At 40.4% G+C, this 17500-nt stretch overlaps 1 protein-coding gene across 1 annotated transcript in view; it reads right to left on the minus strand.

Annotated features, from left to right (window-relative positions):
* Positions 1-17500, minus strand: part of PUS7 (pseudouridine synthase 7) — a 20872-nt gene that overhangs the window by 1962 nt on the left and 1410 nt on the right. The window contains exons 2-13 of the mRNA XM_015813660.2: positions 17462-17500; positions 16522-16623; positions 15809-15953; positions 10046-10157; positions 9354-9431; positions 7556-7684; positions 6867-6992; positions 5323-5384; positions 5037-5197; positions 3436-3562; positions 1348-1449; positions 473-602 (exon numbers count right to left, since the gene is read on the minus strand). The exon at positions 17462-17500 is cut by the window's right edge and continues 46 nt beyond it. Coding sequence (XP_015669146.1) covers positions 473-602; positions 1348-1449; positions 3436-3562; positions 5037-5197; positions 5323-5384; positions 6867-6992; positions 7556-7684; positions 9354-9431; positions 10046-10157; positions 15809-15953; positions 16522-16623; positions 17462-17500 — 1313 coding nt within the window. The remainder of the gene's footprint in view (positions 1-472; positions 603-1347; positions 1450-3435; positions 3563-5036; positions 5198-5322; positions 5385-6866; positions 6993-7555; positions 7685-9353; positions 9432-10045; positions 10158-15808; positions 15954-16521; positions 16624-17461) is intronic.

Genomic DNA, 17500 nt, shown 5'->3' on the forward strand with positions numbered 1-17500 from the left:
ATGGCCCCTTCATGACTTGGGGACTTCAACTCCCAGAATTCCTCAGCCAGCATGGGGGAACTATGGCCCCTTCATGACTTGGGGACTTCAACTCCCAGAATTCCTCAGCCAGCATGGGGGAACTATGGCTCCTTCATGACTTGGGGACTTCAACTCCCAGAATTCCTCAGCCAGCATGGGGGAAACTATGGCCCCTTCATGACTTGCGGACTTCAACTCCCAGAATTCCTCAGCCAGCATGGCTCAGCTTGGAAACCTCTCCCTTTCCCCTCAGCATGGCTGGCTGAGGAATTCTGGGAGTTGAAGTCCACGAGTCACAAAAGAGCCAAGGTTGCCTACCCCTGGCCTAACCTAAGAAATAAAATCCTCAGAGCACTAGAGATGTCCAAACAAAAAGAATGAGGGTGAGTGAACAGGAACATGCATATATAATCCTGAATAAATTAGACTTCCCTGTATTTTTTTTACTTACCAGCTCACACTCTGAGGTCGGATAATAATCTTCCGGTAAGCCCCAGACAATGAGTAGTCTCGAATTTTGTGCTTCATGTTATTGATATCCAAGTTGTCACTAACTAGCATTTCCTTGTAGCTTTCCCCAACTGTCAAAAAAAAAAAAAAAAAAGGACAGATGCTGCACTATAATACGCAATTTTTTAAAAAATATTATCTTCACATTCATGCTGAAACATCTCCCTTCCACCGTAGAAATGCAATCTTTTTAGTGCCCAGTTGACTTTTGTTTTCGTGGGGGGCCTTAGTGCTCTCTGAGCTGGGTTCTTTTCTTGCTGACATTTCATTACCAAATTAGGTAACATCATCACTGCTGATGCCGTTACCTAGTATGGTAATGAAACGTCTGCCATAAAACCATCAAGCTCAAAGAGCGCCACAATTCAACTTGAGCTACAAATATTCTCTTTTCTCAGTTTTATTTTTTTGTTAGATTACAACTATTATAATACTGATATTGAAAAATGATTTTTTTTTTCATTTTCATTTACCAATATCGGTAGGTAGGTATTATCATAGTTGAAAAATCCACTGAATTAATCAAGAGTTAGTATGAAGTAGCTGTCAGATTTCAAAGGCAATTTTGAATTTTTGCATGCAGCCCAGTGTCATTTTTTCCATGAGATGGGTGGCCATATAAATCTTGATTAACTAACAAATAAATACAATAAATAAACTCAATTAAAGCTTTTCCATACATGAGAGTTAATACAAATTTATACACCCTACTGAAAATTATGAATGCCACACTTGCATTGTCGACTGGTTTATTCCTCTATTTTCTCCCTTTGGGTTGTTACTCAAGTAGGAGATATTTCTGAGCAAAACTCTTACTTTTATGCTTTGGATAAATCACATCAAAACCAGGCAGCGGCATCACAATGTCATGGATGGTGTAATTGTCGACATCCCCTTCTTCAATATGGACAGCTGTGCCTTAAAGCAAAAAGAGAAGTTTTCTCATAGTATATTGTTTTTTTTCAAGCCTCCGAACCCTTTCCTTTTTCGAAAAAAACCTCCTTCAAAAGCTAGATCAGAACAGAGACCCTTCAAGAGAAGCCAATTTTTATTTTTATTTTTTAAAAAAGAAAGACCCTAACCTTAACCCTTTCCTTCTGGGCCTAATGGAAAGAGAACTGGGGAAAAAAAATGGAACTCTGATTTTATATATGGTGACGGCAGCGAGATTGCTCTGTGCACAAAAGTGGAAGGATGCCTCGATTCCCCCCATGGATGAAGGGTTACAAAAGCTGATGGGATTAGCAGAGATGGACAAGTGTACTGTGCTGATAAAAGAAAAGAACGTTAAGTCCTTTAGTTTCTACTTGGAAACCGGTTCTGAACTTTGTGCTTGAGGTGGGAAAAAAATGCTATCCTGATTTGGGGTCTGACCGCTCGGTTTGCCGATACAGAAATGGCTAGTGCCTCTTACTATAGAAATGTAAAAAGCTGAGATTTGATTTTAACGTCGGATTTTACTGCCACCGAGTCAGAAGTCAATGCTTTTTTGTTTCTTCCCTCCCCTTCTTCGCACCTTTTTTTGGTTTCCCTTTTTCTACTCTTGCCCCCTTTGGTATTTTTGCATTTTGTGTTATGAATGAATAAAACTAATTAAAATTGGGGGGAAAAAAGGAAAAGCAAATACAATCTGAATGAAGAACTGGTCAAGATTGGCTAACACAGAATAACAGACCCAGATTAACTGCCCTCATTCTAGTTACTTGTTTACATAATCCCAATGTATGGATTAATGTTGCAGTGGATGCCCTGCGTGTCCTCTGAACCAGATCGACAGGTTATGGAAGTGGCTCCATCCTAACCCTGATAATAACTCCTTTTCCTTCTGACCCACCTTTGCAGGATGTGGTGGGAACCACTGATCAAAGGAGAGGCATGTCAACATGGGATCACTCCGTGGGAGAAAATGTCACAGATCAGACGAGTGAAGCCTTATCTACTGATTCCCGAGGGAAGGCAGCCTGTATGGTGAGTTTCTTACAATACAGGAAATCCTCGATTTATAACCGTTCATTTAGTGACCCCAAAGTTAACAACGGCACTGAAAAAAATTCTCAAACTTATGACCCTTGCAGCATCCTCAGGGTCACGTGATCCAAAATTCAGACTCTCGGCAACTGGCAGGTATTTATGACGGTTGCAGCGTTCCCGGCGTCACGTGATCACTTTTTTTTGCCATCTTCTGACAAGAAAAGTGAATGGGGAAGCCAGATTCGCTTAACGGCCGTGCTACTAGCTTGAGAACGGCGGTGATTCATTTAACCATTGTGGCAAGGAAAGTTATAAAATGGGGCAACGTAATAATAATAATAATAATAATAATAATAATAATAATAATAATAATAAAAAAAAGTTGGAAGGGATCTTGGAGGTCATTTAGTCCAACCCGCTACTCAGGCAGGAATCCCTATACCAGGGGTAGGCAACCTTGGCTCTTTTATGACTCGCAGACTTCAACTCCCAGAATTCCTCAGCCAGCATGGCTCAGCTTGGAAACCTCTCCCTTTCCCCTCAGCGTGGCTGGCTCAGGAATTCTGGGAGTTGAAGTCCACGAGTCATAAAAGAACCAAGGTTGCCTACCCCTGCCCTATACCATTTCAGACAAATGGCTTTCCAATGTTGGAGCATTCACCGTTTCTGGTGGCAGGTCGTTCCACTGGTTAATTGTTCTAACTGTCAGGAAGTTTCTCCTCAGTTCTACAGTAGATTGTTTCTCTCCTTGAGGAACAACGTCTCGCTAAACAACAGGCCTATTAGCAAACCTGACACACTTTCAATGGCCAGACTCCCCCCCAATAGGCTAGGCTGCAAAATTTGAGTCCTTATAAAGTCAGAGGAAGCTTTCGTTGGAAATTAGAGGAAAAAGAACATGATCTGCATGGTGAAGCCTTGTTAATATTTTACCTCCTTTGAGTATCAGATCCCCTGGAACTGCTCTCAGCCCATATTCTTCTATTCTTTCGCTCACCATGTTGTTCCAGACATAACTCTGGTAGCTATGAATGTACATCAAACGATAATTTCTTGTTATCTGTAACAGAAAAGGACCATCACCATTCTTTGCTGCATGTACTTCACTTTATTTCCTGATTTGTTTTTAATCAGTGTCCTGTATCAAATAGGATACCTGTAATCAAATACAGGAATGCAGCAAGAATGTATTTAAAACAGAAGCCACATAAACAGATAAACACATCTCCGGTAACAATGAATAACAGTGTATTTCCTGCAGAAAATCTAATCTGAATATCAAATTGAATTTGCCTCAGATTGAATCTCTTTCCCAATATAATAACAGCAAACAAACAAAGGCTATAAGATGTTTGAGTTAGATTTTACATTTAGTTACAGTAAAGACTCATGTTTTGAGAATTCACAATAATATTTACCAAATATTTAGTTCTTTTCTTTCCAACTCAGCCAAAGTACCCTGTCTTTCTCTTCTCTTTAAGTCATATTTATTTATTTAGCGCATGGCATAGAGTGCATGGATTAATAGTAGTAAAAATATGTAAAAGGAGCACATAATACTACGGTACACGTTATGATGGAAACATGTAGTCCCATTTTGTAAGATCTTGAGGAATTCAAGAAGTTATATTGAGGTAGTCCTTGACTTACAGTAGTTCATTTTGTGACGTTCAAAGTTACAATGGGGGACTTATGACTGTCTTTCACAGTTATGACCTTTCCAGCGTCCCCAGGATCATGTGATCAAAATTCAGACGCTTGGTACCCGATTCATACTTACGACGGTCGCTGTGTCCTAAGGTCACGCGATCCCTTTTTGCGACCTTCTGACAAGCAAAGTCAACGGGGGTAGCCGGGTTCACTTAACAACCAGCTTACTAACTTATCAACTGCAGTGATCCACTTAACAACGGAGGCAAGAAACGTCGTAAAATGGGGCAAAACTCACTTAACAAATGTCTCTCTTAACAACAGAAAGTTTGGGCTCCTTTGTAGTTGTAAGTTGAGGATTACCAGTATACATTATGGGTTAGATCAGGGGTAGGCAATCTTGGCTCTTTGATGACTCGTGGACTTCAACTCCCAGAATTCCTGAGCCGGCATGGCTCAGCATGAAAACCTCTCCATTTCTCCTCAGCATGGCTGGCTCAGGAATTCTGGGAGTTGAAGTCCACAAGTCATAAAAAAGCCAAGGTTGCCTACCCCTGGGTTAGATTATAGCTGTATAAAATAACCTCTAATCAAAGTTTTAACTGCATCCCAAACCATTAGTTTATTTAAATTATTTAAAAAAATCTTTTGGCCCTACACTATTCCTTTTGGTAAAGTTTCCTTCAGTCTCCATCTAAAAGAGCTAGATTTCATTTGGGAACCAAAGTCACAAGGTGATGATCAGAGAAAAGTCTTTCTGAGTTAAATACATCTTAATTTCTGCCCATCCTTGGTGTTTTCTCAGCCTGTCCAGAAAGAGCCTTCAAACTCCGCTCTAAACACTGACCTGGGTGTACAAAAAACAACAACAACAACTTACTTACCATGTTAAATGCAGAGACTATATTTTTCGGTCCGTATTTAGAAAGCCCCCACAGTAGCTGCCCTTCCACACATCTTTTGTTCAGCAGTGTTTTGAAGGCTGCGGCGGGATCTTTCGTCCTCGCCCATTCTTCCCGACATTTTACCAAGGAACCCCTTTCAACTGTTAACAAATTTGGACAGAAAAAAAAGCAAGATTTTTTAAATCGGCCAGCGACATCGCAGCTAGCTTTTTTTAAAACCAGGTTATTACTCTTCCTCCAAATCATTTTCCAATATAATACTTGCCTCCTGGACGTGGCTTGAGTATCAAATCGATGGCTTCGTTCCAGTTGCTCTGCAGGATAGCTCTAAAAATCCAAGCACATTTTTTTTTTCAGACTGGACTGTATGATCAAAAGAAAACATTATGCTAAAGCCAACAAACAGAAGAGATCTAATCTGCAATGCTTACTTTTTAAAATTTATGCCGACGTGAAACCCTGAAGTACGGGTTAGTGAACAGCCTAGGGCAGGGGTAGGCAACCTTGGCTCTTTATGACTGGTGGACTTCAACTCCCAGAATTCCTGAGCCAGCATGGCTCAGCTTGGAAACCTCTCCCTTTCCCCTCAGCGTGGCTGGCTCAGGAACTCTGGGAGTTGAAGTCCACGAGTCATAAAAGGGCCAAGGTTGCCTACTTCTGGCCTAGCCTAGGCCGCTTTATGACTCGTGGACTTCAACTCCCAGAATTCCTGAGCCAGCATGGCTCAGCTTGGAAACTTCCCCCTTTCCCCTCAGCATGGCTGGCTCAGTAATTCTGGGAGTTGAAGTCCACGAGTCATAAAAGAGCCAAGGTTGCCTACCCCTGGCCTAGGGTAAGGCACACATGCAGACCCACGATTAATTTAAGTATATTGTGTAAGCCCAGAAAATTGGGTTAGTTTATTAAGTTACAATTCAATTCACTGTAGGTTAGCATTGCATATAGCTCACTGAAGCCATACAGCTCCCTTTTATACAAAAATTATGACTGCATTTATTTCCCCAAAAGGGGATGCAAGAATCATGTTAGGTTCTGGACGCCCGGTGCATTTTTTTTTTTTTTTTTACTAAAGTTTGTGGTTCTATAATAGACTATGATAGACTATCCTATTGACAGAATACAGGCACTCCTCAACTTATCATCATTAATTTAGTGACCATTTGAAGTTACGACGCGCTGATAAAAAAGTGCCTCGTGACAATTTTTACACACTGACAACCGTTGCAGCATCTCCACGGTCACGTGATCAAAATTCAGATGCTTGGAAACTGGCATGTATTCGCGACGGTTGCAGTGTCCCGGAGTCAGGCGTCAATGGGGAAGCCAGATCCGCTGAACAATTGCGTTGCTAATTTAACAACTGCAGGGATTTACTTAACAACTGTGGCAAGAAAATGGAGGCAACACTCACTTAAGGACTGTCTGGCTTAGCAAGGAAAATTTTGGCCTCAACTGTGGTCGTAAGTCAAGGGTTAAGTAAGTTGAAAGAAGCAACCTGGAATTAAGGAGAAACTTCCTAACAGTGAGGACAATTAACCAGTGGAATGGCTTGCCACCAGATGTTGTGGGTGCTCCATCACTGGAGATTTTTAAGAAGAGACTGGACATTCACCTGTCTGAGATGGTATAGGTTCTCCTGCTTGAGCAGGGGCTGGACTAGAAGACCTCCAAGGTGCCTTCCAGCTCTACTTTGATTGGCTGATTGATTACCTGTGCTATAATAAAAGTAGCCCTGACCTACTTATATGTTGTTGGGTTTTTATCAGATCAGAGCTCAGAGGTTTATGTGTACAAAACAAAGCAGCTTACCTTCCCACTTGGAATGTAGGAATAGCTGTAGTTCCAAATCTCTGCATGCCGTAATAATTAATAAATCCAATTTCCTTGAGGGACTGCATAGCTTGCTGAACTTCACCATCAGTCCCTGTTATATTTCTAATACAAATTTAAAAAAATGATACGTGAGGGAAATGGGGAGAAATAGCTTAAAACAAATGTCATTCATTTAGTCTGATGATTTAGAAACGAGTCAGAGTTAACCAATGTGGACACCAAGGTTGCTGAACTTAAACAGATGGTGGGTTTATTGAAAAATAGTGCGAAGTGTTTTAAAAACAGAGAGCTACATCCAGAAAATGTTAGTGAGTTGCTTTTAGTTCCACTAAGCTCTATGGATCTCAAGTTTAACCAATTAATCTGGATCCATACCAAACATAAATATGTTTATATATTTGGGATACAGGCAACACAGTGAAAATCTGGATGGTGCTACAAGGCTAATCCTCTTTATTTAATTTGATTTATTCTCCAGAAAAAAGGAAATGAACAAGTATTTTGTTGAATCAGTACAACTGGAGATTCTTTTTTAGGGCCCTTTCTCATGCAAATGGATTTCTAACCTATGCAACAGAGAGCAATTTCAAGGCTAGTTAAGGAGATTTATTCCACCTTTCCCAGGTCAGAGACTTCTAAGAAACATGGAAATAGAGCGTTTTTACCTAAGACCCACTGTGAAATGATTTCCTTGCAATTCTCCCAATTTCAGGGGGTGATTCTTGTAACTGAAGTTTCCAAGCTTGCAGTTCATTAAGCATTTATTTAAATGAGCTAGTCTCTGTGCGGTGATTCTATAAAAGAAAAGAAAACAAAACAGAGAATAAAGAGTTTTATAGGTAAAACTATTACTTTCCCCCAGAGATCATTTACTCCAAACTAAACAAGTGGAAGAATCTGTAATAGATCTTAAGCTTCGGTGTTTTTTTCGGCTCTTCTGCATCATGACTGTGAGGAAGACATTGGAATATTCTGTTTCTGTTTTATTAAACCAAGACTTCATAAGTAAGCTACGTTTTTTTGTTCCTGGAGGCTTTTAAGAAGAGATTGGACAGCTGTTTGTATGAAACGGTACAGGATCTCTTGCTTGAGCAGGGGGTTGGACTAGAAGACCTCCAAGGTCCCTTCCAACTCTTATTATTCTGCTGGTGAAAATGAAATTATGTCTTTCCAATTCCTCCTGAGGTTCGCTGGAAGAAGGAAAGGCCAGGCAAGAGTTATTTTTCCTAGACAACTCAATTTTCAAGATGTTAACAAAATGTCAGTATAGCTACTAAACCGGGGGTCTTCAAACTTGGTCCTTTTGTGACTTGTGGACTTCAACTCCCAGAATTCCTCAGCCAGCGTGCCTGGCTGAGGAATTCTGGGAGTTGAAGTCCACAACTCATAAAAGGACCAAGTTTGAAGAGCCCTGCTTGTGGACTTCAACTCCCAGAATTCCTCAGCCAGGCACGCTGGCTGAGGAATTCTGGGAGTTGAAGTCCACAAGTCATAAAAGGGCCACATTTGAAGACCCCTGTACTAAATACACACACTGATTATTTTTTCACCCAGTTTAACTTAATATAGGTAGTTATCGATTACTTACTGACTGTTTAAAGCAGGGGTAGTCAACCTTGGCTCTTTTATGACTCGTGGACTTCAACTCCCAGAATTCCTGAGCCAGCTATGCTGGCTCAGGAATTCTGGGAGTTGAAGTCCACGAGTCATAAAAGAGCCAAGGTTGACTACCCCTGCTTTAAAGTCATGATCAACCCCCCAAAAGGATACTTACAACCGCATGACTACCCATCTGGGGTCACATGGTGACATTTTGAGCCATTGGAAAACCGGCCTGCATTTACAGACAGCATCCTACACTCCCGTGATTTTGTTTTACAATTATTATTATTATTTTTTGGGGCCAGTAACTGGCAAAAAAAAGTCCAATTTCTGGCAAAAAAAACCAAAAAACCCACCCATTGCAGGCAACAAGTTGGCTGAACAATTGCCGTGTTAGCTTAACGACAGATCTGCTTAACAGTCATGGCGATTTGCTTAAGGACCTCAGCAAAAGTTGTACGTTTAACAATCAGCACAACTTACGATTGTTAATGTCTGGCTCTATGACAGTCGTAAATCAAGGACCATCTGCAAAAATAAAACCGGACACAGGTGGCTCTCTGGTCATTTAAAAAGATTATGCATGTTGCACATTCTTGCGCGTAGTTAAAATGCTAAACTGTTCAACTTCACTAACGTTGAAGCCATTCCTGACCGTTTCTTCCACATATATTTAGTAAATGTGAAATTCTTCATCCTTTCATCTCACTTCAGCGCTTTCTGAACGCAACTCAAAGGGCCAACTCAATATCACGATCCAATCTGCCCCGGATTTTGCAGCCCTGGATCCCACTGTCGAAAAAAATCAATATTTGAACCAGATTAATTCAACATTATTCTTCTTTTTTTTTTTATACTTACTTCAGAACAGCTATCTTTTGAACTGTAATAGCTCTTTTGTCTTTGGTTCCCATGTAAGAAAATATGGTTGGCTTAACTCTGTAAAGAAAGAAAAAGAAACTTGTTTAGCTGGAACAAATTATGGGGGGTGAAATAAAATTCCTAAAGTATCATTTGCATACACTGTGTTTTATTTAAAACCAGTTACGCCCTAAAGCCCTGTTCCTAGATCTTGGCAATTTTAAAACGGGCGGATTTCCAATGGGTGGGGAAATTCTGAGCGCTGAACTCCACACGTCTTAAAGTTATCAAAGGTTAAAAAAAGGATCCATCTTTAAACGTCAATGGCTTATTTGATCCCTGTTGTCCTTGACTTACAACCATTCATTTAGTGCAGGGGTCTTCAAACGTGGCCCTTTTATGACTTGTGGACTTCAACTCCCAGAATTCCTCAGCCAGCCTCCATTTTGTTTGTTAGATTTAAGACAGGGGTCTTCAAACTTGGCCCTTTTATGACTTGTGGACTTCGACTCCCAGAATTCCTCAGCCAGCCTCCATTTTGTTTGTTAGATTTAAGGCAGGACATTTCTACCGTCTGCTACAAACGAGGATCATGACAGCGTCGTTTGATAGAAACGGGCGGCATATAAATGTAGTAAATAAAGTATCTCAAAAATGAGTCTCTCTCTTTCTTTTCCCCAAATACGACTCACCTTAAATATTTGGAGAGCACGTTGATGGCGTCCATGGTGTCCTTGTTTTCTTTGTATAAGACAAAATGGCAGTAATTTCCCCTGGACTTGGGCCAGGAATGCTTCCTAGGATCTTTTGCAAATAAAATACGAAAGGCGCAAAATGTTAATGCGTGAAAAATGCCAAGCTTTACCTAACAAAGTTTGTTTGCAAATCCTGGGGGTGCCATCTGCATCCTGAATTGGGCGGGTGGGGGGTGACATTTGCCTCACAGAAAAAGAGATATTCGTCAGCATTTTTTTTTGGTTTATAAACAGTGTTTTTCAACCATGGCCACTTGAAGATGAGCGGACGTCAACTCCCAGAATTCCCCAGCCAAGCATGCTGGCTGGGGAATTCTGGGAGTTGAAGTCCACTCATCTTCAAGTGGCCACGGTTGAAAAACATTGGCATATATATTGCATTTATTATCTGTATATGAACTGCCCCACAATAAAACACACTTGTCTAACAAGCCAGTTATGGCCCAAGGATACCATCACAAATTGTCCAACCTGGCGGTGATGGAATATTGGGAATTATAGTTCCAGCAATTTTGGAAGACCCCCAGAGTGTAAAAGACTAAGACAGACAACTGTAGCATGTTCAAAAGCAATGATATAAGGAGGAACACCAAAATAATCACTAGTATAATAATTTTGGATAAAGCCATTTTTCAAATTCTCTATCTATCATCTATCTATCTATCTATCTATCTATCTATCTATCTATCTATCTATCTATCTATCTATCTATCTATCTATCTATCTATCTATCTATCTATCTATCTATCTATCTATCTATCTATCTATCTCTATATTTTGGTACCTTGATACTCAACGGCTTTGAAACTCATCCCATTTGATACTTGATGCATTTTGACATGAACATTTTGTCCCAGTATTCATAGTGTGTTTGCTACTCAATGCACAAGCTAGAACTTGTCGTTATCAGTTGCCTTGTGACTCACTACATTATTCCTTATGGGAAAAAAATCTGTTTGGTACTCATTGTTTTATGTACTCATTGTGCCTCCCGGAACCAATTAACGAGTACCGAGGTAGCAGTGTAATGGCTAGCTAGTGTACCCTATACCTTACAGTTACCCAATGGGATGCAAAGTTCTTTAATATACTGAATTGGGACCGAATGCAAGAAATTCAGTTTCAGCCCCTCAGGTTAAATTCGCCAGGTGGTTTTTCCACAAATGACTGGGATCCATTCAGGCATAAGATCAAACTATGATGTGGCACTGAACTCCTTTAGATCAGTCGCTTTCCGTCAGCTCTTCCAACAGGAGAAGCAAATGCGCTAGCCTAGACATTATGCTTAATGTGCCAGACCATTATTTGACACTGCCTGTGAGCTAACAATTACTTCTCCCTTAATTAACATGAAATAAAGTCTCCTGAATTAAAGCACCTCGAAATAGGAGCCAAATTATAGGGTAAGAGATGGCAACAGATTATCAGATGGGACTTAAACGTCTGCTTAAATGCCATTCATTTTCCTTGCTATAATTTGATTATTACCTAAAGCACATTGAAAGCTGAGGTGTCAACGCTATAAAACTACTGTTTAAATATGGATGCTGTTTGCAGCGTGGATTTTGATGTAAATGCGCCCGCGGGGCAACTACATTTTCTCATCTTCCAAGTATATAGATTAGACATTTTAAACTGAAAACGATATATGTTCTTATAATATATATTATATTAAAATGATGAAGAATTTACCACTACGTTCTGTAAAAGAGGTAGTGGAAGTCCTTGGCCTTTGATTCCCAATTATTTTTCAGCAGCTGCTTTGTGAAAGATCAAAATTCTTCTTATTAAAGAACTATATACATTAATCCCAAGGATGATGCTATTTATTACATGTAAATCTTAGTTCTAATTTAATTCCTAAGCTGCAGCTGTTTTCTTACATTTGTTTAAGTAACGTACATGTATCTAAATGTAAATTAAGAGTGAAAAAGTTTACTTCTGAATGAAAGTGGGAAGTCCTGGACTGCACGTACATTTATCTTTGTTATATAATAATAATAATAATAATAATAATAATAATAATAATAATAATAATAATAATAATAATAATAATAATAATAATAATAATAATAATAATAATAATAATAATAATAATAGACAAATTCGCCATTAGTCAATTGCAAAAGGCAGCCTTACTAGGAACCACTTCCATCCTGCGACGAGATCTGTAATACCATCAAACATCCACATCTGCCTATCCCAGGTCCTTGATAAGGACTTGATAGGTAGACAAAAATGCCAAATCCAGTCTGAACATCTGGCTGACTGTGCGATGATCAATAATAATAATAATAATAATAATAATAATAATAGACTAATGGTGAATTTGTCAATGCCAATGGTGTTCAAGTAAACAACTGGAGCACCACTTGAACACCATCGGCATCGACAAATTCGCCATTAGTCAATTGCAAAAGGCGGCCTTACTAGGAACTGCTTCCATCCTGCAACGAGATCTGTAATATCCTTAAACCTCCACATCTGCCTATCCCAGGTCCTTGATAAGGACTTGATAGGTAGACAAAAATGCCAAATCCAGTCTGAACATCTGGCTGACTGTGCGATGATCAATAATAATAATAATAATAATAATAATAATAATAATAATAATAATAATAATAATAATAAGTTGGAAGGGACCTTGGAGGTCATCCAACCCCTTGCTCAGGCAGGAAACCCTATACCATTTCGGACAAATGGCTGTCCAGCCTCTTCTTAAAAACTTCCAGTGTTGGAAGTTAAAGAGTTGAAGGATTCTTCAAATCCTTCAACTCTTTAACTTCTCTAAATTATCATTACTTTGAGTGGCGTTTCATTTTCGGCTTCGATGAAACGCCAGCATCCCCTTACCTGTTGATGTCCTGGCCTCTGATCACAGGCATAGGATAAAGAGCACAAAAAGAGCAAGGTTTCATTTTACGTCTGTTTAGCTACTGAAGAGTTTCAGACGGAAACATGCAAGGTTATGGTTTGTATGCTGTAGATGACTGGAGCATTCCAGCAGTTAACATGGCGACCGACAGCTGTGTGGACAGCCACACAATGAAACGTGCAAGGGCACAAGGAAGGAATGGACAACTTCGGCTAAACGCACAACAAAGAACACTGAGGGCATTCCAGAATACCGAATAATAAGAGTTGGAAGGGGACCTTGGAGGTCTTCTAGTCCATCCCCCTGAAGCAGCAGACCTTATATCATTCTGGACAAAGGGCTGTCCAATCTCTTCTTGAAAACCTCCCGTGATGGAGCAACCCACAACTTCTGGAGGCAAGTAGTTCCACTGGTTAATTGTTCAGGAAATTTCTCCTCAGTTCTAGGTTGGTTCTCTCCTTGGTAAGCTTCCATCAGTTACTTCTTGTCCTGCCCTCAGGTCCTTTGGAAAATCGGTCGATCCCCTTTTCTCTGTGACAGCCCCTCAAATATTAGAAGGCTCTCTTGTCACCTTTACTTCATCGCTAAGCTAGACATACTCAAAGATTAAGCATTCCAGGGACGTCATACAGAATTTCAGTTCAAAACAGAGACAGCCTATTTAATCCAAGTATTGATCTTGTTTATTCCAGTGAACACGGGGGAAAATGTAGGCGTGTCTGAGGGCCCTTACATTTTACAATGTCACATTCCCAAAGCTGACCCATGCATTTTTCTCCTACGGGTGAGCTACAGAAGACGGAGAGCATGATTTTAAGATTTGGTTTCCATCTGTAAACGTGCATGCTCCATGCAAATGCATGCAGACAGCTTTATATACTCTATGCAAGACACAATTACATTTGCCCCAAGATATATTTATATTTTGGGAATTCTGTTTGGAATTGTCTTAACTAGGCGACGTAACTGATTTTGTGGAAGGCGCTTAGATGCTACATTTTTAAAGCAGGGCAAGTAAGATGGATGAGATAGAAAGTGATTATCGTTCTAAATTCTAGCACCAAAAGCCATTGTGAACTAAGATGGCTACTGTTTTTTGGATAGCCGTTGTTGAAGATTATCCTGGTTAAGCAGCCTGAGAGAAAAGTTATTGACCGACTGCTGGGAAGATCAATTTACTGCTCAGAGGCACAAGAAGCCATCCAAATCCAAAAAGACTCAGCAAAATCATGATATATATATATATATATTTTGCTGAGACGTCTTTTCTCTTTAAAGAATTGGAATGGTGGCTTGTAAAATGTTCTGCTCCCGAAGCAGAGAGATTGACAGCAAATTAAAATGGCTTTTTATTTCTCGGTGCTCGGCTTCCCAACCTCATTAAGCTTTCTGTTAACTGTTTCAATAGCTTCCTCTCCCATCAAAATATGGACCGGTGTTTAAGAACGGATGCTTTAGTGCAGGGGTAGGCAACTTTGGCTCTTTTATGACTCGTGGACTTCAACTCCCAGAATTCCTGAGCCAGCCACGCTGAGGGGAAAGGGAGAGGTTTCCAAGCTGAGCCATACTGGCTCAGGAATTCTGGGAGTTGAAGTCCACGCGTCATAAAAGAGCCAAGGTTGACTACCCCTGCTTTAGTGTATCTCCTCCAAATTTCTAATCCTCCCCTCTTTTTTTTGTTTCCATCATATCTTTTAGACCAGTTATTTCTCAATATTTCTCCAAGCTTTTCTCCAGCTAAACAGGTCGAGAAACACTGTTTTAGATTGCAAGCACAGGTACCCTCAGGGGGTGGGCAAATGATAAAGGCAGTGTTGCATAGTGGTTTTGCCCCTGTGTATGTCCTTGGTGATGTCACCCCCTAGGTAAAAAAAGCAGCCCAGTTTACGTCAGGGCGATACAATGCTGCCTTTTGTCATTTTGACGGAAGTTTCAAATCCTGCGACTTTGCTCTTTAGTGACTGTGACGATGCAGGGAGTCCTCGACTTACGACTCGCCGCTTAGGGATCCTTTTAAAGTTATAACGCAGTGGTTCTCAACCTTTTTAATGCCGCGACCCCAAGCGGTCGTAAGTCGAGGACTAAACCGGTCGTAAGTCGAAGACTAAACCGGTCATAAGTCGAGGACTGCCCAACCGGTCGTAAGTCGAGGACTTTCCCTGCCCGGGAGCACCGCGCATGCATGGTTCCGCCCCCTGCGCCGGCCGAGGCGTAGCTGGCAAGTGGCAGAGATGGAGCAGGCCGACCACCAGCTGGCCCAGCCCAAGGGAGGTAAGGCACCCGCCGGAAAAGGGAAAAAAAATGGCGGACAAAAAAAAATGGCGGACAAAAAAATGGCGGACAGCCTTGCTTGGCGACCCCCATGAAATGGTCGATCGACCCCAAATGGGGTCCCGACCCACAGGTTGAGAACCACTGTTATAACGGATCTAAGTCTGGCTTCCCCATTGACTTTGGAAGGTCATAAAAGGGGGTCACCTGACCCTGGGACGCTGCAACGGTCATAAAGGCGTGCGAGTTGCCGAAGTATCTGAATTTTGATCCCGTGATCCCGCAGTGGTCACAAATGTGAAAAACGGTCACTAAATGAACAGCTGTAAGTCGAGAACTACTTGCAGCTCCAGCAGCCTGAACTATAAAGAGGTAGCTGTTTTTAAGAGTCACAGTCACTTTAATTCTAATTCTGCTGAGTTGGTAGGATGTCGGAAGCCTCTACTCAACTTCTCTGGAAGGCTGTCCAAAATAATTAAGATTCACTAATTAGAGGCTCTCAGCAGGTGACTAACCCACTTTTTGTTTTAAATGATGGCAGTAATAAAACTCACTTGCAAGGGATTTTTTCCCAGCTGCGTGGTAAGCCACAATGCACTTTTTCCCATCCTGGGTCTCTGTTTTGGTCTCTAATCCTGGAAATAAAGATTTTACAGCCTGGTGTATAATTGTCCTTTTCTCTTTAGTGTCTTCAATTACCTACGCAGCAACACAGTAACAACAACAACAAAAACAAGTAAATACTCTAGTTATACCACGTTTCCCTAAGCAAAAGAAGTGTGGGGAGCTTACAAACTGAATGGAATTTATTGTTGTTTTTTTTACAAACAACTCAAGGCGGTGAGCATATGATATTCCTTCCTCTTCTTTTCCTCTTCTATATATGTATGTGTGTGTGTGTGTGTATGTATGCATATAAAAAAATGACTTAAAACAGCCCAGCCTATCTTTTCCCGCCCTCAAAAACAGAAAATCCATTTTGTAAGTCTTCTAACAGAATCCACAGGTGGTCCATAGTAGGAACAAAGTACCTTACTGTGACTTGTATTTCAAAGGGCAAAATTCAGTGTTCTTCCTTATAAATACTGCTTACAGGCTTAATATCTAATATATTGTCCAAAACTCACACCTCCAAGTTTTGCATCTACTCTGTGACTCACATCTGCCTAGGCAGTTTCTTAGAAAACCCCCTTCTAGATTATTTGCGTTGACTGTACAGTTTTTTTGCCTGAATTAATCGGAACAGACATGAAGTTTTGAAGCGTACCTCAATGGAAACGCTACTTTCTTTGTTTTTAAAAAGCTGAAGGTCTTCCAGACGCTGTTTCTCTTCCGCTGATAACACCGTGTAGATCTCTTCCGGAGGATCCTGGAATGTACATAGGAAAACACGGTAAACGAAGAACGTGAATGTTTCTTTAATACAGGTTTTTAATACAGGGAGTCCTCGACTTAACCGTTCATTTAGTGACCATTTGAAATTACAATGACACTTAACAACTAGGTTACTAACTTAACCACCGCAGTGGTTCACTTGAACAACTGTGTCAAGGTAAGTTGTAAATGGGGAAAAACTCACTTAACTGTTTCTCTTAGTAAGAGAAATTTGTGGCGCAAATGCTGGAAAAACGGGGTAGAGATTAGGAATTTAATGTGTATTATTAATGTGTATTATTACTTCCTGACAGTTAGAACAATTAACCAGTGGAACAACCTGCCTCCAGAAGCAGTGAATGCTCCAACACTGGAAGTTTTTAAGAAGAGACTGGACAGCCATTTGTCCGAAATGGTATATAGGGTTTCCTGCCTGAGCTGGGGATTGGACTAGATGACCTCCAAGGTTCCTTCCAACTTTATTATTGTTACTACTATTATTAAGTAAAACAAATGGACCCAGACAACACGTTGTTTACCAAGCACCTATGAATTGTAAATTTTATATATATATAGAAAAAAATCTGAATATATATATATATTCAGATTTCTTTTTGCTGACAAAGAGGTCTGTCTGAAAAACTTTCTATGTATATATATATATTTACGGCTCAATTGTGGTCGTAAATTGAGGACCACCTGTACTGACTTTTAAATGTTTATGGAGATTTTCAATCATCCAGGTCATGGTTTTAGTTGCCTTTTGGAAAAAAAAAAAGCACTTTTGGGTTTTAAGGTTATTTTATTACAGGAACAATGGAAAGAAAATTTACCTCCTTATCTACGGGCACCGTGAAATCATCTAAATGAAT

Source organism: Protobothrops mucrosquamatus, unplaced genomic scaffold (genome assembly GCF_001527695.2).
Source record: "Protobothrops mucrosquamatus isolate PMUCROS unplaced genomic scaffold, P.Mucros_1.0 scaffold_70, whole genome shotgun sequence".
Classification (NCBI taxonomy): domain Eukaryota; kingdom Metazoa; phylum Chordata; class Lepidosauria; order Squamata; family Viperidae; genus Protobothrops; species Protobothrops mucrosquamatus.